At 51.8% G+C, this 20,397-nt stretch overlaps 4 protein-coding genes across 9 annotated transcripts; 1 reads left to right on the forward strand and 3 right to left on the reverse strand.

Moving 5' to 3' along the window:
* The first annotated feature begins 21 nt into the window (after positions 1-21).
* On the forward strand, positions 22-5,544 carry PSMC3IP (PSMC3 interacting protein). Its single transcript, XM_074220954.1, has 9 exons — positions 22-27; positions 143-533; positions 616-746; positions 853-942; positions 2,065-2,176; positions 4,641-4,786; positions 4,903-4,956; positions 5,059-5,118; positions 5,211-5,544. The coding sequence occupies exons 1-9, from the start codon at positions 22-24 to the stop codon at positions 5,265-5,267; spliced, it is 1,047 nt and encodes a 348-aa protein (XP_074077055.1). The 3' UTR covers positions 5,268-5,544.
* MLX (MAX dimerization protein MLX) lies at positions 5,211-9,789 on the reverse strand. Of its 3 annotated transcripts, none has more exons than XM_074223864.1 (8): positions 9,469-9,545; positions 9,179-9,215; positions 8,980-9,069; positions 8,651-8,757; positions 8,213-8,312; positions 7,978-8,077; positions 7,058-7,259; positions 5,211-6,478 (listed from the first exon to the last, which is right to left on the reverse strand). In XM_074223864.1, the coding sequence occupies exons 1-8, from the start codon at positions 9,508-9,510 to the stop codon at positions 6,422-6,424; spliced, it is 735 nt and encodes a 244-aa protein (XP_074079965.1). In that variant the 5' UTR covers positions 9,511-9,545; the 3' UTR covers positions 5,211-6,421. The 3 variants fall into 3 exon arrangements, with proteins under 3 accessions (XP_074079965.1, XP_074079963.1, XP_074079964.1); XM_074223862.1 differs by having other exon boundaries at positions 9,298-9,525; XM_074223863.1 differs by lacking the exon at positions 9,179-9,215 and having other exon boundaries at positions 9,469-9,789.
* Positions 9,790-9,938: 149 nt separating this feature from the next.
* On the reverse strand, positions 9,939-14,236 carry COASY (Coenzyme A synthase). 3 transcript variants are annotated; one of them, XM_074223857.1, is made up of 10 exons: positions 14,108-14,234; positions 13,033-13,750; positions 12,361-12,575; positions 11,920-12,051; positions 11,532-11,721; positions 11,375-11,439; positions 11,019-11,103; positions 10,732-10,829; positions 10,467-10,613; positions 9,939-10,366 (listed from the first exon to the last, which is right to left on the reverse strand). In XM_074223857.1, exons 2-10 carry the CDS (start codon positions 13,730-13,732, stop codon positions 10,319-10,321), a joined length of 1,680 nt encoding a protein of 559 aa, XP_074079958.1. In that variant the 5' UTR covers positions 13,733-13,750; positions 14,108-14,234; the 3' UTR covers positions 9,939-10,318. The 3 variants fall into 3 exon arrangements, with proteins under 3 accessions (XP_074079958.1, XP_074079959.1, XP_074079957.1); XM_074223858.1 differs by having other exon boundaries at positions 12,418-12,575; positions 13,033-14,236; XM_074223856.1 differs by having other exon boundaries at positions 13,033-14,234.
* A 3,528-nt stretch (positions 14,237-17,764) lies between these two features.
* HSD17B1 (hydroxysteroid 17-beta dehydrogenase 1) lies at positions 17,765-20,382 on the reverse strand. 2 transcript variants are annotated; one of them, XM_074223861.1, is made up of 6 exons: positions 20,286-20,382; positions 20,002-20,169; positions 19,494-19,673; positions 18,984-19,077; positions 18,341-18,518; positions 17,765-18,265 (listed from the first exon to the last, which is right to left on the reverse strand). In XM_074223861.1, exons 1-6 carry the CDS (start codon positions 20,380-20,382, stop codon positions 18,071-18,073), a joined length of 912 nt encoding a protein of 303 aa, XP_074079962.1. In that variant the 3' UTR covers positions 17,765-18,070. The 2 variants fall into 2 exon arrangements, with proteins under 2 accessions (XP_074079962.1, XP_074079961.1); XM_074223860.1 differs by having other exon boundaries at positions 17,765-18,518.
* Between the last annotated feature and the right edge of the window lie 15 nt (positions 20,383-20,397).

Raw genomic sequence — 20,397 nt, forward strand, 5'->3', positions numbered from 1 at the left:
GTGTGCTATTGAATCTGGCCGATGGAAGTAATTTAGAGAAAACGCAGTATTAGAAAGGGGAAGGAGTCACTTGTGCGTTCCCTCCTTTGGATCACAAAGTGGCACTCGCCGCCCCTCCGCTAGGCGTGTCCTCGCCCCACAGGAAGACCTGGGCCTGTCTGCCGGGGCGGGGAGGCGGAGGAGGCCGCGGAGGCCGCGCCTGGCCGGAGGACAGCCCAGACACCAGGCTTCGTTCCGGGCCCGGCCCGCGTGGGCGGGAAGCACCTGTCCGGGGGCTCAGGGCCGCCCCCTGGAGGCGGGCGCCCGCCCCGCGTGGCTGCGGGTGTGCTGTGGCCGCGGGGCCGGAGACGGGACGCGCCCGCTCTACGGGCCTGAGACTCCCGCCAGCTTCCGGCCAGCCTCCGGTCACGTGGGCCAACCCCGCGCCCGCCCCCACGCTTCCGGGACGCGGCGGCCCGCCGGCGCGCGCTTCCGGCCGTTCGACTGTGGCGGCGGGAGCGGCATGAGCCGAGGCCGGGCGGAGCCGGCGGCGGGTGAGGGGCGGCTGCGCCGGCGCGGGGGGCGGGCGGAGGCCGGCCGGCGCGGGCCTGCGGGTGACCCCGGGTGACTCGGGGTGACCCCGGGTGACCGCTGCCGTCCCCACAGCCTCCGGGCTCGTCCTGAGATACCTCTGGAAGCAGAACCGGCCCTACAGCGCCCAGGACGTGTTCGGAAACCTGCAGCGGGACCATGGGCTCGGCAAGGCGGTGAGACGCCCCCGGAGCGCCGGGCGGCTGGGGCCCCCCGACACGCGCGGCGGGCCCGGGCCCGGGGAGGGGCGCCCCGCCAACCCCCACTCCTCTCGTCCCGCAGGCGGTGGTGAAGGCCCTGGAGCAGCTGGCGCAGCAGGGCAGCGTCAAGGAGAAGCTGTACGGCAAGCAGAAGATCTATTTTGCGGACCAGGTGAGGGGGGCGCCCGCGGCGCCCCCCCCCCCCCCCCCCCGTGACCCGGCCTGGGCGCGGCTCGTCCCCAAGACTCTGGATTTCAGAGCTTCGGGGCTCCCCGCCGGCCCGGAGTCAGGAGTACCGGGGTTCAAATGCGGTCTCAGACACTGAATGATTACCTAGCTGTGTGGCCTTGGGCAAGCCACTGAACCCCATTGCCTTGCAAAAACTAAAAAAAAGTATGCTTCATTCTGCATTCAGAGTTTGCCCGTTATCATCTGTAGAAATGGGTAGCATTCTTTTTATGCAACCTTTGGAATTGTCAGTTATAATAGTTAAATCTTAACATTTGCTCATCTTGACAATATTGCTGTACAAAGTTGTCCTGATTCTACACAATGGATAAACAATTAGTACTGGAGATAGGAAGATCTAAGTTCAAATCCAACTTCAGGCTTTGTGATCCTGGGTGAGTCATTTAACTTTTCTGCCTCAGTTTCTTCATCTGTAAAATGAGGATAATAAAAACACCTCCCAGGATTGTTAGCAGTATTAAATATTATTTCTAAAGCATGTGGCACAGAATAGATAGTATATAAATGTTACTTGTTATTAATTACTATTTGATTTCAGAACTTAAACTCACAGCTTTTTTCTCCTGATAAAACTAAGCTCCTTGAGAATGTGCAGTATGTCTTAGTACTTTTGCAAAAGTTATTCATCAAAACATTCATTGAGTACTATAAGCCTATTAAGTACTCATTAAAGACTTGCTGAATTGTAACTCACCAATATTTCTTATGCTTTCATTCTACCTATGTTTCCAAGGATCTTTTCTCTAGAACAGAGATGACAAACACAGGAATGCTGCCTAAGATTAAAATTGGGAATATTTAACCCAATAAAAATAGAATAAAACTTAATGTTAGTATGTGGTTTCCTAAGACAATAGGGGCCCGTGGGAATGTTTAGGTGTTATAACCCCTGTTTTTATTTGAGTTTGACACACTGCTCTAGAGGACAGGATTAGGATTTGAGGTGTAGGGCAGAATTACTGAATTTTTTATGTTCTTAGTGTGAATTTTTTGCCTTGAGCACTGTTCAAGGTCAGTTCCTTTCTTGTCTCCTTGTATCTGACAGGATGAATTTGATACAGTGAGTGACACAGACATCAAGGACCTTGATGATGAAATTCTGTCACTCACTTCCAAAGTCCAAAGTGTCCAGCAAAGCTGCCGCCAATTGGAAACTGGTAAGTGGCCAAGTGACTACAGAGAAAGGGCTAACTCAGAGCTTACCCAGGAGTTGAGAAATTGTTAAACTCTGGGTTTGTTATTTACAATATTCAGTTCAAATATAAATACATTATTTGACCCAAAGTTGGCATAAATACAATAGAGAAAAATCATCAAGTAGTTTCAATCAACTGGTTCTTTCCCCTTCCTATGACTGGAAAACTCTTACTTCCTGTACTGCTTTGATGCAGTGTTACTATCTGTTGAGGTCAACATTCTTTTTCCTCTGCTAACGTTTTTCCAGACTTTCATATTTATTTGCTTGTCCATATTTTCATCTGTCCATGGTTCATATCTTCCTGCTTTATTTATTTATTTATTTGTTTGTTTATTTATTTATTTATTTGCAAGGCAAATGGGGTTAAGTGGCTTGCCCAAGGCCACACAGCTAGGTAATTATTAACTGTCTGAGGCTGCATTTGAACTCAGGTACTCCTGATTCCAGGGCCAGTGCTGTCCACTAGCCAGCCACCCCTGAGAAATTATATATCCTTAAGGGAAAAAAATAAAGTAGAAGAGATAGCAAAATTACATAAGGAAGATTTTTTTTTTTAAATTAAAGGTAATAGTTTTTGGTCTTTGTTCAAACTCCACAATTCTTTCTCTAGATAGAAATAGTATTCTCCATTGCAGATATCCCAAAATTGTGCCTGATTGTTGCACTGATGGAATGAGCAAGTCCATCATTGCCCCCATGTTGAACAGAGCCCTTTCTATTCCACAACAATCCCTTTATTTTTCCCATTGACTTTACCTCACTCTTCCCAAGGGCTCATCCAAACCTATTTTCTCAAATCCTTTAAGGCTCTTACCCCCTGCACCCCTATCTCTCTCTCTATATATATAGGCTTCTCCCCACTGCTTTGCTGAGAAAACTCTCTTGTGAGCTCCCTTACCTTTCCTACTCACCTTTACCTTTAAGAAAGAAAAGATGACCTTTCTTGCTGAGCTTGACTTACTTCAGCTTCCTTCACATCTTTTCATTCTTTCCCTCCCACCCTTCTGCTTACTTGCCTTTGCTGCCTTGCTTCTGAGACTATGTTCTTGTATTTACTGATTCATGTTATCTTGCCTATTATAGTAGAAAGTCCTTGAAAACAGAGACTGTTCTTCCTTTGCATCCTAGTGCTTAGTAAAGAGCTTGCTATAGAGCTTAATCAACAATAGCATCTTCCTTTTGTGGTCCATTCTTCCTTGTCTCTACCATTGTACTGGTTCCTTCTCTGCTGTCTGGAATTTTTCCAGGTCTCTAACTCAACCTTAAAACGAAGTCATTTAACAGCCAGCCACCCACCCCTAAATTATCTCTCCTTATTGTCAAGTTCATAGACATATCTACTGGCAGCCTCCAATTCTTAATACTTATTCCCTTATAATCAGACTTTCACCTGTACCAGTCTCTTAAAACTGCTCTTTTCCAAGGTTCTCAGTAATCCCTTAACTGCTAATATAAGGATTTTTTTTTACAGACCTCATATTTTGTTTTCTCTTTTAAGTTTTTCGTAATTTTGACAGTACTTCTTCCCAAATAGTCTTCTCTTAGCTTCTATGACACTACTTTCTCCAGATTTTTCTTGGAAATTAACTTTTTAATCCTTTTTAGTATCTTTCCCATTTAACATTCATTGAGTAGAGGTGTTCCTCAAAGGTCTGTCCTGCACCCTCTTCTATCATTAGCTTTCTTAGAACGAATTGTGTACATGTCTTTAAATGGAAGAATATCATCTTTCTCTTGATATCTGGTTTTCCTAATTCCCCCATTTTTATTAAGACTACTGCCATCTTTCCACTCACACAAATCTGTGACTTCAGTCATCTTAATTTCTTTTTCTTTACCTCTCAAGCTCTCACCTGCCAAGTTGATTTTACCTCCACTACAACTCTTGCATCTCCTTCTATTCACAAGGACTCTCTTATCACCCACCTGTACTATAGCCTCCTAATGGGACTTGTCTTCTCTAATCCATCCTCCATACAGCTGCCAAAATAATTTAAGAATGAGGTCATTTCCTTGATCAAAAAACCTTTACTTGTCTTGTAAGCTTCCCTTTTCCAGAGCTGCTCAGGTGCTTGGTCTATAATAACGCCTAGAAATTCTCTTCCTCTTTGAATTGCCTTAATTATCCGAGTAAAAATTGGCTCTGCCTCTCTCCAACAAATAGACTCTTTAGAGACTGATTTTTCTTGGTATCTCTAGTACTGTGCACAGGCATTTAGAACTTGAACTGAACCAACTTAATTCTTGATAAGATTTTAGAAATGTTGAAAATTACAGCCTGTAGTCTTTTCTTTATTTTCTTTGGTGACTTCACTTTTATATACATGACTCCCAAATTGCCCTATTTCCCTTATCTCAAGCTGCCAGTTTAATGGAGAATTTACGAAATAGTAATTACAAAAGTTGGTCTGACTTTCTTTCAGAGCTAAAAGAACTCACCAGCTCTCTGACTACACCAGATATGTGTAAAGAGATTGAAGAATTAAAAAAACAATGTGCTAGTTATACAGAGAGGCTGAGTAAAATCAAAGCAGCTACCAATCATGTGACTCCAGAAGAAAAAGAAAAGGTAAAGGGATAGAGGAGGGGAATCACTCCTTGGAGTGATTATCAGAGGCTTGGCTCAACCCAAACTGAGTCAGGGGTTCCTAAAGAGTCAGAACAATCTTTTGGGTTAATGTCCAGGTGTACCAAGAGAGGCAGAAATACCATAGAGAATGGAGGAAGCGGAAGAGGATGGTAAGTACAAACCCAGGGAAGGCTCTTTGGATAACAGTTGAAGGGAGGGGATGGAAATGAATACTAAGCATCTTAATGGTTACCCTCAGTTTTTCTTGTTAGGCAACTGAAATGTTTGATGCAATTCTTGAGGGATACCCCAAAAGTAAGAAGCAGTTTTTTGTAAGTATTGCCTCCCAGCCTCCCTTCATTTTGCTTCCAGAAGGCTAGATCCCTAATGTAGGCCCCAGTTGACTTTTCTCCTTGTCCTACAGGAAGAAGTTGGAATTGAGACAGATGAAGATTACAACGTTGCCCTTCCAGATCCCTGAGAGAACCTTTTTCCAAGTAATATTGAAGAGTGAGAAGGAATTTCTTGAACTGGTAGTATTGATGGTGTTTTGGCACTTCCAGGTGCCCTTTGGCTAGAGGAGAAATCTAAAAGTAGGGGAAAATGATTAGACTTATAATACCAATGGTGGTTATTATACAACTATGACGTCAAGTTTTGTGGGTTTGATTTGATAAATTCAGAATGAGTTTGGGTTTAAGCATTTAGTAAAATTTATTGCAATTACAATTTGATATAAAAATATTTCATTTCCATTGGATGGTAAATTCTTCCTTGTAAGCCTGAAAAAAAAAAAAGAAAGGTGGTGGTGGGATTCTTTATTTTAAGATAGAAGTTTGGAGCGGCTAGGTGGCGTAGTGGATAAAGCACCGGCCTTGGAGTCAGGAGTACCTGGGTTCAAGTCCCACTAATTACCTAGCTGTGTGGCCTTGGGCAAGCCACTTAACCCCATTTGCCTGGCAAAAAAAAAAAAAGTTTCTCCACTCTGCTCTGGCTCATTTCTGAGAAATTCTGACAGCAAGTAGCAAGTGGACAGGAGAATGGACTTCTATCCCTAATGAACTCATGCAGAAACAGCCTCAGGGAGGCACCATAAGACCTGGCTGACGTAAAAAAAAAATTAATAAAATTGTAAGCTTAAAAGATTACATTGAAATAAAAGTTAAGAAATCTGCTTTAAAGTTTCTGATCACTGGCAGACTCTCCGGGAATAAAATCCCTATGTAACATGCTCAAAATCTTGTCTGCCATGGACAGATATGACAGTACCATTTGGGAGAACTGCCTGTGGCACTCCGTAATTACAGAAATACTTTCTGTCTACTCCAGATTTCTGCCAGAAGTGTATACAGTCTTACTGCCCTTCCCTTAAAATATATATTACAGCACTAGCTAGTTGCTTTCAAATAAATACTTGAAATAAGTTTAAATTGAAAGCTTACGAAGATTTAAAAAGGATAGGGGACAAATCCAATGGCCCCTAGAATCCTACAGGTTTGAGATGGGTTTTGTCTAATATTGATAAATTAGTCAGAAGCTGTCCAAAACCCAGCAAACAAAGGAAATGTTCTATTTGAGACATCAAAATCAAGTCTCCTGGTTCCACACTTCCAGTAGCGTTGGATGAAAAGGCAGTCAGTAGAGCTGGTTTTTCAGTTGGTGCAATACCCCTGTAACAATCTCCTGGAGGGTCTAGAGAGAAGAGAAGAGAAGAGAGGGTTGAGTCTAGGTCACGATCACACCTCAAGCTTCTCCTCTATCCCCAAAAGGGTAGTTGGCCTCAGGAAAGGGGGATGGGACACAAAAGGCAATAAAGACAATGGGATATTTTCTAAAGGAAGGCAAAAAAGGAACAATCATTGTGCCTGACATGCCAGCGATTTATATCTACAGACTGATTTTATCCTGCAATCAAAAACCAGGTTAAGACTGGGGGGGGGGAGGGGAGTTAAAGCATAAAAGAAGGAAAGAGAACTAGAGATAGATAAAACCCTTGAGTTAAAATACTACCTATGATTTAGTGGCTGTGTGACTTTTCCACTGCTCCAACCAAGCATGTGCCTTTTTAGCACAGCAGATATCAATCAAGATTTCTAAAGGAATTTCCTAAACTAGTGCTATAAGACCTAGTAGAAAGAAAAAGCCACCACCAGTCTCTTGGGCTTCAACAATGTGTGACTTAAGACCATAATACCTGGAAGAGCTTCTGCTGAGTGTTTCTGTCAGCCAAATTGCTCTTGCCCTGCCCTACAGGGATCTTAGCCTACACACCTGGGGCTTACAATGCTCCTCAATCCAGCTGAAGACACAGGCTGACAACTCCTGGAAGCTGGCTACAGAAATGGAGGCATTGAAGGACTGGAATAGAGAGTCCATAATGCCCTGAAACACATTGAACTTGACCTGGTCAGAGACCTGGTCTTCCCCTTCGTGAGGGTTGTCCTGGTGTGCCTTCACAATCTGTTCATAGTTCCTGAAACCAAGAAAAGACATCATAGTATGTGTCAATCTCATCTTCCTGTTCTCCCTAATCTCCCTTCCCCCCTTCTGAAACCTAGGAATGCACCGATAAACAGTTGACCATGAAAAAAGTAATGACCTTGCAGTAGTTTATAGGATTGTGTAGGGTGCATCCCATTAACTGCTAGGCCCAGGTGCAGAAAATGGTTACCATCCTTGCTTTTTTTCTTCCTCTAAAGTGTAGTAAAGATTAAAAGTTGTCCTTTAGCTCCACCTCTGGGGCTGTGTTAACAGTGGGAGTCATCAATTCCCCTTTCTGTACCTATTTCCCCCTTTGTAATAGGAATAGGATTAAATAAGCACTGACTCCTTGTATCTTTATGATTTTGAAATTATTGTTTATTTGAAAACCAGGATTTATTAAGCATCCAGACATTGTGCTGGTGTGAAGTACTGATTTTCACAACTACAGGAATATTATTCCCCCCCTTTTCAAACAAGTAAACTGAGGCAGATGCAAACTAACTTGACCAATGTTACAAAGCTTAAATATGAGGCTAAATTTGAACTCATCTTACTGATTCTAGGCCCTGCTCTATATACAATGCATCATTTAGCTGCACTGAATGACTTGTTTGAACACTAAAATTTTATTCAAAATACCTGTCCTTGGGGCTCTATTGTTCTTTGCAGTCCTTACTTCACCTGAGCCTTATTTTTTCTCCACTTACACTTTCATGATTTTCAGGGCCATGACATCCTTTCGTAGTGTAGAGACCTCCTCCTCCTGTTTCTTCTTCTCTTTATGCAAGAACTGGATATAATCAATGGCTGCAGAGAAAACATAACAGGCTAAGCATGAAGTGTGGCTTCCCTAAAAAGCACATGCTGTTCTGTCTCACCCTCTTCCTAGTGAATGTCCCTGGGCACCTTTGCCCCACACTTCCCACCCCTTTAGTCCCATACTCTTCTGAAGAACAATGGCTTTGCTGAGCTTCTGGGAGCCAATGGAGAAATCCTGTTGCTGACATGTGGGGACAATGGCCTGAAGGTCATCGTAGCCTCTCTGGGGGGGAGAAAGAAGAGGATCACACTAGAACTTGTCATACTAATGCCTTCCATAAGGAGGCTTTTCTACCATGACATCAAATCAGTTCTCGATGAGAAGACAAAAACTTTTGGAGGCTGGCAGTTAACAGCCCAACTATTGACTAGGTTCCATGACCTGGAATCAATTGACCACTTTATGAAGGGGTGACCCATCGAAGCTGAGGAGCTATATAAAAAGCATAGAGCGTATTGCCATTTGCTTAGTATATAGGTCACTTGCCACACCTCAACCTTGAATCTGATTAGACCAGTGCTGACTGAATGAGGCCAAAGGGTTCAGGGACCCCCTCTAACCTTGATGGCATCTCTCCTCTTCTGTTCTGCCTGCGTGTGGGCTCTTCGCCTCCTGTCCTTATACGACTCCTTGTAGGGCTCCTGTTGGTAATCGCTGTCCTCATCATCTGTTGGGTCAGAGAGGAGCCAGATGGCTATCATTTGGGTGGTACAAAGCGGAGCAAGGCTCGGCCTCGGAAGAGAAGACTGGGGCAGGCATGAGGTAATCGTCATCTCAGACACCCAAGTTGGATTCTGCAGACCCTCAGGCCCTGGGCAACATCCCGGGTCTCCGGAAACGACGGAACTGCTGTGTGGGAGGAGCCCAAGGGGGAGGGGCTGCTGCCTACCTGTGTTGGGCACGGAGGAGGCGCTGGTGGAGCCGATGCTGTTGGCTCTGGACACCACGCTGCCCTTTCGGTTACTGTCTACGAAAAGGCCTGGGAGAGAATCGGGCACAGTCAGCCCGGGCCGGCGCCCCGCGGCCCCTCCCGGCCCGGCCCCCCGGCCCCTCCCCGCCCCCTCCCGGCCCGGCGCGGCCCCACTCACCCGGGTCCAGCGCGCCGTCCCCGTAGGCACACTCCACCTGCGGGCGGAGGGAGCGCTCAGTGCCCGGCCGGCCGGCCCGCTCGGCCCCCGCCCCCGCCCCCCGCGCCGCGGGCACTCACACACGGTCCGCTCTCTCGGCTCCCCGCCTGGGCACGCGCGCAGCCCCCGCCCCCGGGCCCCTGAGGGCGAGGCAGGGAGAACTGGGGGGAAGCCCCCGCGCTCCCGCTCCCCCTGCGTGCACGTGCCCGCCCCGCCCTCCCCTCGTCGGCGTGCGCGCCCGCGGGGCTTGCCTTGACCCAGGGGTCCTCCGGAGAGGCGCCCCGCTCCGTCATGGTCAGACCGAACGCACCGGAAACGCCGGGAGCAGCCCCCCCTCCGCGGGCCCGAGCCCACGTGGCCGCTGCTCGCCAATCCCCAGGCGCGGGACGGCGCGCTGCGCCTGCGCAAGGGAAAAGCGTCACCGGACCCCATTTTTCAAGGGGCGTTAAACCGGAATTTACTACCGGGATGGGCCAGTGACCGTGACCGCTGTTCCACCCCGCCACACTGTAGCAAGTCAAGATTCTTCTGAGGACGAGTAGTCCGTATTAAAAAAAAGGAGGTGCGGGGCTTTTCGGCCACGGGCATCTGCTCATGCGCTTTACGTAGCGTAGACGAGGAAACGCCCTCCCGGCCGCGCAGGGACTACAGTTCCCACAATGCACCCCAGCTTCGGTCGGCCTGGTGACGGTCGTGGGGTGGCAGCAGAGCGCCCCGCTGCCTCCCAGCCCCTTCAGCGGGAGACCCCCACGGGGGCTCACCCGGCCGTCTGCCCAGGGAGCAAAGAGCACAGTACGCCAACGCCTTACAGGAAAATGCGACTTTAATTAGCTCCGTGCCTTCAGCCCTGTCCCAGGCAGCCGCGGGGCGCCAGGCGCACCAAGCCGGGGAGCCGGGGACGGGCAGTGCCCTCCCAGCGGCGCTCCCCGGCCGCCCGTGCCGTCCCCGGCCCCACCGCACCGCACCGCGGCCGTTCTGCTCAGCACTGTGTAGGTCTGAGCCCAGCCCCTGGGGAGAAACCCGCGGCCCTCCGAGGGGCCCCACACCCCGTTCATCAATCATCAGCAATCAGGATTAGACTGAGAAGCCTCCACGGGGGAATTACTGGCTCTTGATTCGATTTTGAAGGAGAGTCCAGGCCTTTTCCACCTTCAGAGGAAAATTGTGGGAAGGAAGAGGGGTCAGTCACTAACCTAGGCTCACCGGGACCCCTCGTCCCTCCCCTCGGATTTCTATTCAAGCCCCTCACTTGTCTTCGGGTGATGTGGGGTTCCCAGAGTGTGCTCAGCACCACGTGACTCCGGTCCACGCGCTGCTGATTGGTCATTTGGCTCCGCAGGCGGCCCTGGGCTGCAGCTTCAGTCAGGCCGTCACGCTCCATGATTCGCTTTATTGCCTGGAAGACACAAACTGTCGTTCAGGATCCCTCCGAGCTGTCGCCGTCACCGGAGCCATTCAGGAGCCCGGGGCTGGGGCTGAGTAAGGGAAAGGGAAGCTAGGAGGGGCCCGGTTACCTCGGTCTCTGGGACAATGACTGTCCACACCTCGTGAACGATGTTGCTCCAGCCGGCTTCCAGCAGCAAGGCCGCATCAATCACGCATACGGTCTTCCCTGCAGGTGGACCCCAGTCATTCTACTGATCTCTCATCCCAGTCACTTGCCCTGGATCAGAGATTCCCAGGGATGTGCTTGCTTGGCAGTTGGGCAGGATGCCCGGTCCTGGAATGGAGGGGCAGGTAGGGGAAGGGAAAAGGGAAGAACTCCTACCATGCCTTTGAAGCTCTTTTCTTTGACACTCACCCTCAGCTGCAGCTTTGTCGATCTCCTCTTGGCACATCTTGGCAATGACTGGCCACATAATATCTGTGAGGTTCTTCAGCTGTTTCTAGTGGAAGGGAGAGAACCAGGGAAGATGTTATTTGCTAGTTCTTTCCCTGTGACAGAACAGACCAGCTGCCATTAGATTTCCATCAACAAAGCAAGGAAGGTGTGGAAGGAGAGAGGAGGAGGGATAAGAAGATGACTAAAAGACTTCTCTTACCAATAAAAGACAGAAAACTCCAGGGTTAAGGGGCTTTGAGTCAAGGTTGCATTGTCCATGGGAAATAAGGGAGTGCATACGAGCCACTGACCTCTTTTGGGAGTAGTGTGCTCACCTTGTTCCCAAACACTCGACTGCTTAGAATCTTTCTGTTGATAGTGCCATCTTCATGGAGAATATCTAGGATGCCAGAAATAAGAATTTCAGAGAGAGAAGTGTAATGTTTTTGTACTCCGGCCCCCAACCACCTCACCTTCCCCTGAAAGACATACCAGTTCCAAAGGCCTCTATCACAGTTTGGTAGGCAGGGCCATCAGGTGCATAGGCCCGATGTCCCAGCTGGTCACTATCAATGACCTTTGCCCCCAGGTCTTGCAGTAACAGAGCCACTGAACTCTTGCCTGAGCCACTCGCCCCTGTCAGCCCCACTACGTAGACATTGGAGGGGAGGTCTGGTCTCTTCTACCAAAAGGAGAAAAAGTTGAAAAAGCCAAGGATGGAAAAGTCATCTATGGGGAGATTAGAAAATTGAGATCAAAACAACCACCTGGGTCCCTATAGGTGCATGTAGGCTCCCCTATTAGAGAAATGGAAGGGTATTTTCCCCACTAAGGACGGGGCAGCCAGCCCTTTTCCCCCATGGAGGTAGAAGGTATTTACATTGGGAGAGTGAAGGAGGGTTCCCAGTAATCGCTGACGGATGCTGGAGGAGCTAACTTTGTCTTCCTCATTTTCTCTGCGGTCTGGGTTCTTCAGTAACAAAATCTGATACAAGGCCAGCTCTCCCAGGCCCTGTGGCAAGAGACAAGGGCAATAAGAGATGATAATTTATGGATACAAATGGATATAAAAAAATAACAGGATTCTGCCTTGAACCCCTAGGAATCATTTTTATCCATACAAATACTCAGAGGGTTAAGAATCCAATCACAGCCAACCCAGGAATTGTCAATATAATTTTCAAGCTTTCCTTTTTCACATTCAGTATCTCTCTGAAGTATCATTCCTCCCCTAAGTCTTTGGAAGGCCCACTCCAACATATATATGCCCACCCTTCCTATCCCTAATCATTCCCTCTGCCCATTTCCCCAAAAGAGTTACATTCTCAAGGCGTCGGCGGTTGACAGCCAACCCCCCACGGTAAGTCTCCTCGCTAACCACCAAGCATTCCAAGGAAGGGTCAGTGCCAGCCGGACCATAGGGATCTAGGAGGGGAACTATGTCAAAGACCAAGGATGGCTTCATGTCCACCAGGAACTCGCTCAGATGTTTCACCCTATCTGTATATGGTTGGAGTAACTCCCGGAGCACTTTATCTAAAGGAAGAAGTGAAAGAAAATAGATCAAGAAGGAGGCAAAAAAGGTATACTGATGAGGTGAGGAAATGGTACTGGAAAGAACTAAAAGTGGAAATAGGTTGTTTCTGACTGGGAGAGAAGGTACCTATATGTCTGTTCTTTTGGAGCTGGGGAAAAGAGCATTTAGGAAGCTATGGAAAAACAATCCTAATGGAGGGAGCTACACTGACCAGAGCACCTGCCACATGAGAAGAGGCAGGCAGAGTGTGCTAAAGAAGACCCAGAGGAGTTTGAAAGACAGAAGCTGAGCTTAACATAGCCTTGGACCATACCACTCACACTTCAGTTCCAAAGGGAACAGGAGAATAAAGTCCACTATCCAAAGGTCACTCTCAAGATTTGGAGATTAGATTCAATCTTCCCTTGCTCTAACAACCTCCCCACCCCAAAGCAACCCCCAGACTCATCTACTCACTTTCCAACAAGTCTTTGTCTGCTACTCCAACCAGGAGCCTCTTTTGAGCTAGGAGACAGGCAACCGTTAGCAGCAACTTGTGGGCATTGTGCAGACGATCAAACGTTCCCCCTACTGCCACATGGTTGTAGCCCTGTAGGGGATGCTTGGGAGAGCTAGGCATAGGGGAGGCTGACCAAAGAGCGGAGGAACTGGGTACCTCTGATGGTCCTGTGGAACTGTCTCCTGGATCATAGTCCGGGTAGAGCAACACAGAGACCAGCTGAGGGCAGCAGCTGTAACAGCTGGTGGCATACCGCTCTAGCTGTTGCTTGACTGGGTTGTACTGGCCCCCATCGAGGGTCTGGAAGTCTGTCAGCACCACTTCGGGCGGGTGGGCCAGGTTCTGCACGGAGCCGAGCGAAGGGAGTGGGGTCGGGTTCTTGGTGCGGATGTTGGTCAGCAGGACGCGGATGTCCAGGTGCCCGTAGGCATCGGCACCGGCATAGAGGCCATCGATGAGGTCGATGACCTCCACGGTGGCCTGCACGTGACTGGAGCGAGGCTGGGCAGGGCCCCCCAGGCTGAGGCCCGGCTGCAGGTGGACGTACAGGGTCTGCTCCACCAGCCGAGCTGCAGAGGTCAGAATGGGTGCCAGGCGTGGGGTCAGCGCTGCCAGCGGGGAAGTCAGCACCAGGAGGCCGGACCGGAAGGCGGACATGCTGACCCGGGGCGGCACCTGTGCGGGCATACACAGGAGCGCCCCGTCCTGACAGTCGGTGGGGGCCCGCTAGGGGCGCTGGACGCTAGGCCGCACGCCGCCAGATCCCGCTACATGCCCATCCCCCGTCCGCGCATGCGTAGCGGCAGCCAGGAGCCGCTCGGAAGCCTGCCCCCGGCGGTTCAGCGGCGCATGCGCTGCCAGACTAGTGCCGGGGAAGGGGGAGGGCGGAAGGGCCGGCTCGGGGGGCCCGCGGCCGCCGCCTGCCTCTGCCCTCGCTCCCCGGGAGGGGGCTCGTCTCCAGGGCCGGGGCCGCCTGCGGCAGCGGCCCGTGTGTCCGCGGCTCCGGGCCCGGCTTTGACCTCCGGTACTCACGGGGCGCCAGACTCGGGCCGCTCCTCCTCCCGCCGCCGCCGCCGCCGCGCCCCCGGGGTCCGCCCGGAACTGCTCCTGTCCCGGAGCGGGCGGCTCGGCGTTCCGGGAGCGGGCCTGGGCCCTAGATGTTATCTCGCGAGATGAGGGGAAGGGCGGGGCGATCTCGTGGGAATGGAAGGCGCCCCGAGGGCGAAGGGCGAACCCGGACTTCCGTCCGGCCGGGAGGGCGTTTTGGCTATTCCGCTGGGTCATTGCGCCCGAGGCAGAAAAAGCTCCGGGAATAGTCAGGGCCTCAAGTGGAGGAGGGCCCTCAGAGACCATCCAGGCCAGGCCCACATTTTACACCTGAGGAAACTGGGGCCCAAGCCCTTGGCCAAACACACACTTATTCGCTCTCTCTCTTTTGCTCCCCCAGCCACCGATACCAAAGGACCAGCCTTTGGTCAACCATTGGTTGGGCCCAAAATTAACCATAGTGTGGGGAAGAAGAGTTCACTTGTTCCTGTGATGAATTCACTAATCTACCCAGAAATGCAGATGTAAAAGAAAAAAGATTTAAGAAGTTATAACACAAATAAAGAGAAAGTTAAGAGATCTTCCAAGGCGGTGGGGTTAGGTATAGCAGATTAACCAGGCAGGCCAGCTGAAGATTAATTGATCCGCTGAAGGTCAGAAGAAGAAAGACCTCTGCACTCCTCAGGGTCCATGGGAAAAAGAGGTGTTTTAGAAGTGGTCCAGATCCTGTATTGGAGAGTTTGCCTTTTGGGAGTGATTGAGGGTCTTGTATTGGGGAGATTGTTTCTGGTCAGAGTGGTTGAGGTCTTCGCAGGAGGTAGTTTAAAATGACTGTCACACCTGTAATCTAGCATCTAGCTTGACTCACCAGTGAAAGCTCGGCTAAGGTCAAAGTAAAAGTCAAGGAGAAGTATTTTAACACTCCAGAAGTTAAAAGGATCAGTATAATAGGGGCAGCTGGGTGGTGCAGTGGCTAGAGCACCGGCCCTGGAGTCAGGACTACCTGAGTTCAAATCCGAACTCAGACACTTAATAATTACCAGCTGTGTGGCCTTGGGCAAGCCACTTAACCCCATTTGCCTTGCAAAAAAAAAAAAATGAAGGACAAAAGGATACATACCAGATGTATAAGATTACAGAATTTTAACAGTGCAAAAAGATTATAAAATTTGTTTCCAATTACATTATCGCCTATGCTCATAATTTCCTGTATCTATAGAAGCTTTTTCAATAAAAGTCAAGGAGTCTTTAAATTGGTGTTGAAGATAATACAATTTGAATAAATACAACTATGAGTAGATGTATTGATAACAGGAGATACTCAATCCATTCAGGAGTTGGAGAGTCGCCTTGAGGTTGCTCTCCAGAGAGATATCAAATAAAGCAGCCACCTTCAAGGAGTGAGACCTTTGGCAGCAAAGATCTAGCTATGGACTCAGAAGTTCCTTTGTAGGGAGGAGCAGACTCATGTTAACCACTTTTCTTAGGCTAAAAATGAAGATGTATCAATAAAGATACCAATCCTGATACAAAATTTGGAGGGCATTTTCTATGAAAAGGACAATCAAAAAAGTTAGGCAACCAATGAAATTTCATATAGGTAACAGTTCTACATTATAATCCTCTCATAAGTTAAAATTTTTGCTTCAAATTCCTATTGCTAAGAATCCCACTTGGGCTGGAAAAGGATTGTTTACAAACAAATATAGGATTTATCTCTCCTCTTCCAAAGGTATCTCTTATCTTGTGGATTTGTTGACCCAGGTAAAGGGGATTTATTGGTACTATTACAAAGTTGATCAGGTAGGAGGAGATCAGGCTTTGATATGTTGATTTGCATCTTTACACACATTTTACACACAGAGTCAAACATTAAGATTTATAACTATTAGTTGGGAGATGAGAAGCTTTTTTATTAGAAATATAGAATAAGACTTAGACATCCAAAAGACCATTTAAGCAATTCCCTCCCCCCAGCAGATACTGCTACACTCAGGGATAAGATTCCCCAGTTCTCCATAAGTAGCCCTTTGAAGTCCTTCAGTATCCAAGTTCTGAATTTTGCCTCGTGTCTTATTACCATTGGACTCTTCAGTTTAAGCCTATTCTTCCCACAGTTGATATGTTTATTTGTGGGAGAGTATGTCTCAGGATTTGTCAGATTTGTTTTCTAATTTACCATTCCCCTTACTGAATGTCTTTGCTTTGAGCTAATTAAACTTGCTGTGGAGAGAAAAAACGGTGGAGCCTTTTTTAAACTACAGTGTTAAAAATCCTGCACCCATAAGGTGCCCAAAATCCTGTTGCCTTCTGGAGAAGTACCCAAAAGAGGACAGATTTCGGGGAGGGGGGTAGACATACATAATATCATAGGTACATATTTTCCCCCATAGAATGTAAGCTCTTTGAGGCCAGGGATTATTTTATCTTTCTCTTGTCAGTAATTGACAGTTGCTTTATAGATGCTTATTGATTGATTGTCCACAGGGACACAATCCAAATCAATGGCTCCTTCCCCAAAGGTCTGAAAATCTTTTCAGTTTACACAACCCATCACACTGGGCCACCAGGATGAAGATCAGCCTGTGCCCTTCCCTGTGGTTTCATGGTCCTGGACTGGTTTATTGGAACAAGTCTGAACCTGAGCGGGCCCCAGGAAGAGTAAAGAAGGAGTTTGAAGGTGTAGGAGTAGCAGAATCCTGAAAAGAAACAGGATTCATCCCTTGAGGACCAAACTGTTCTCTCTGTTCTCAAGCCCACTAGAGGACTTATTTCTGCCTCTCCTGTTTTTTCTTCTTTTCACTCTGCTTCTTAATCTTCCTTTCTCCATTCCTATCTCCTCTTTCCTTTTCTCCTCAAATCCATTTCTTGTGCCTCTCTCATGGCTTTATATCTTATCCCCTCCCAAGGATCAAAGCTCCCTGCTCCCTTTTGGTGATCCTTTCCCTGGCATTCTATCTTTTGTCTTTTTCCCTTATGTGGCAGTGTACACTTATCCTTTCTGGTCCCTTTCAGAAATTCCTGGTTCCAGGAATCAAAGTCCATTACCATACACTAATAGTCATCCCCTATTCAACTATCTGCCTTGAATGGAAGGGAAAACCTTCACCTTCCCTTTGACTTTGCTCTTACTGAGTAGGTAGCCAGTCAGATAGATGTCTTCTTGGGGTTACATGGGGCTACACTTCTAGCTTGCCCCAATAGCTTTTGTGGGAAGAAAGCTGTGGTAGGGGATTAGAGGGACCCTCCTTTCAGCAGCTGGGTAGGAAATAGTGGAGAGGGTAGAGAATGAGAACTGGATGGACAGGTTCTAGTCAGTGCTTGTCCTTTCTCATTTCTTGGTAATGACTGGTCACATTTTCAGTTGTCCTTCGCTTTTAAAATATCTCATTTACACACTATCTCAATCAATTCACTACAAAAGGTAGTGAGACGGACCAGGCAGGTTTCTCCACTTTTCAGATATCAAGACGGTTTGAGGTGAATAGACAAAGCTGAAGTTTGTAAAAGTGACTTCAAAATAAGTACTGTTCTGCTGGAAGGAATCATTTCCAGTGGTGTCAAAAAGAAACAGCCATTAAATGGGTAGATGAGGATCCCTCTGGTAGAATCTTGATTTAGAAAACCACATATTAACGCTACTTATGTTCTATTATGATTTATTCTGTTAAATATTTTCAAATCCCATTCTAATCTGGTTCAAAGTCAGTGTGGCTGAGTGTGTGACACTCCTGACCTGTTACCATCTAGCCCAATTTCCTAATTTTTGCAATGCGGCTTGCACATAGTAGGCCCTCGAAAAATCTTTGATGAACCAATCTTACATGGGGGAAAAACGCCCCCCCCCCCAATTCTTAACCAATACAACGGGCCACTTGAAAAGAGCCTGGGCAGGGCCCTTTATGACGGGGGTGTCCGGGGGCGAGGGGAGACGAAGGGCGCTGGAGCTTAGGGTCCCTGGAGCCCCCCGGGCGCGTCCCGGGCCTCCCCTTCCTCCGGCTCCGAGAAGACTGCGCGGTGCATGGCGTCCACGTACCGAGAGCCCCCCGGGTCGGAGAGCCTGAGGCCGGCCAGCGGCAGGAAGCGCTCCGTGCTGAAGTACCGCAGGGCGGGCCGGGGGGCCCGCAGCGCCCGCAGGAACACCTGTGGGGGAGCGCACGGGCAGCCGGGGCCACCCGGGCCCCGCCGCCCCGCCGCCCCGCCGCCCCGCCGCCCCACCTGCACCACGTCCTCCGGGTCCTGGGCCGCCTCTCGGAACAGCCGCTGGCAGTGGCGCTGGTAGCGGGAGAAGAGAGCCCGGGTCTGCGGGTCGGCGCTGCCCAGCACCCCGCCGGGGCCCCCCTCCAGCTTCTCCTGGAAGGCGGTGCGGACCGGCCCGCACTCTATGAGGCTGATGCTGGGGGCCAGAAAGCGCGGCTCGGGAGGGCCCGCCGCCCCCCGCCGCCCAGCGCCCCAGCGCCCCCCGCCGCCCAGTGCCCGCCGCCCCCCGCCGCCCAGCGCCCCAGCGCCCCCCGCCGCCCAGTGCCCGCCGCCCCCCGCCGCCCCCCGCACCCCAGCGCCCCCCGCCGCCCAGTGCCCGCCGCCCCCCGCCCCCCAGCGACCCCCGCCGCCCCCCAGCGCCCGCCGCCCCCGCACCCCAGCGCCCGCCGACCCCCGCCCCCAGCGCCCCCCGCCCCCCAGCGCCCGAGGCGGCGCGCGTCCCCCAGCGCCGGGCCGCGGCTGCTCCGGGGCCCCAGGGCGCTGAGCTTTGTTTTGCGCTGAGAGAAGCGGAGCCCCGAGAAGCCGCTCCGGCTCGGGAGCCCGCTGGGGCCCGGCGGCTGCCCCCGCGGGGAGGGTGGGAGGGGGTGTCGCGGGGACTCACTGAACCCCGAAGGGCGGCAGCAGCACGGCCAGGCTCTCGCACAGCCCCTCCAGTGCAAACTTGCTAGCGCAGTAAACCGCGTTAAACGGCAGGCCTGGGGGCGGCGAGGGGGGCGGCTGAGCACCCGCCTGGCCGCGCCCCCCGCCCGCGCCCCGCGCCCCGCGCCCCCCGCCCGCACCCCCCGCGCCCCCCGCCCGCGCCCGCGCCCCGCGCCCCCCGCCCGCACCCGCGCCCCCCGCCCGCGCCCGCGTCCCCGCCCGCGCCCCGCGCCCCCCGCCCACGCCCCCCGCCCGCGCCCCGCGCCCCCCGCCCGCACCCCTCGCCCCCGCCCACGCCCCCGCCCCCCGCCCGCGCCCCGCGCCCCCGCCCGCGCCCCCGCCCCCGCCCGCGCCCCCGCCCCCGCCCGCGCCCCCCGCCCCCGCCCGCGCCCCGCCGCCCGCACCCCTCGCCCCCGCCCGCGCCCCCGCCCCCGCCCGCGCCCCCCGCCCCCGCCCGCGCCCCGCCGCTCACCCATCAGCCCGCCCACGCTGCCGGTGACCAGCACCCGCCCCGCTCGGCGCCGCTTCATGTCGGGCAGGAAGGCCTGCAGCGTCCGCACCGTGCCGGCCACGTTCACGTCCAGCACGGAGCCCACCGCCTCCGCCGCGTGGGCCTCCAGGGGCCCGAGCAGGCCGCGGCCGGCGTTGCACACTGAAGAGAGGAGCCCGTGCCGTCCCCATCCCGTGCCGTCCCCATCCCGTGCCCGTCCCGTGCCGTCCCCATCCCGTGCCCGTCCTGTCCCCTCCCATCCCCATCCCGTGCCCGTCCCGTGCCCGCCCCAGCCCTCCGCCCTCTCCCCGGCCGCATGGCGCTCCCCGTCCAGCCCCACCCGCCGCTCGGACACTTTCCTAAGCCTCAGGGACGGGGCAGATGGGAGCGGAGATCGGGCAGGGTGACCAAGTCCAACGTGGCCCCGGACCCCCAGGTTCCTGGGGCTTAAGAAGGCGGGGAAGGGGCCCCAAGCGCCCGGCCGTCTCACCCAGGATGTCCACGCGGCCCTCCGCCACGCGGTCTCTGGCTGCTGCCACCGAGCCGGAGTCGGTCACGTCGAGCTGCAGAGTCTCCAGGGAGCCTGGAGGGCAGCCTCGGGCCCGAGCACCCTCCCACAGGGGGCCCTGAGACCCGAGGTCCCGCAGAGTGGCGTAAACTGAAAGGGAGGGTGCATTGCCTGCAGTTAGGACCCTCCTCGGTAGACAAATGTTCCCTCCTCACCTGAAACCAGGGACCCCCGGCTCCCGCCTCCACAGCTGCGGCTGGTCCCACCTTTGAAACTGCCTGAAGGGTCAGCTGCCAGGCGCAGTGCCAGATGCAGACCGATCCCCGAGGAACAGCCTGTGATGAGAACTACCTTCCGCTCCATAGAAAGAGGACGGAG

The sequence above is a fragment of the Macrotis lagotis genome, chromosome 2 (assembly GCF_037893015.1).
Source record: "Macrotis lagotis isolate mMagLag1 chromosome 2, bilby.v1.9.chrom.fasta, whole genome shotgun sequence".
Classification (NCBI taxonomy): domain Eukaryota; kingdom Metazoa; phylum Chordata; class Mammalia; order Peramelemorphia; family Peramelidae; genus Macrotis; species Macrotis lagotis.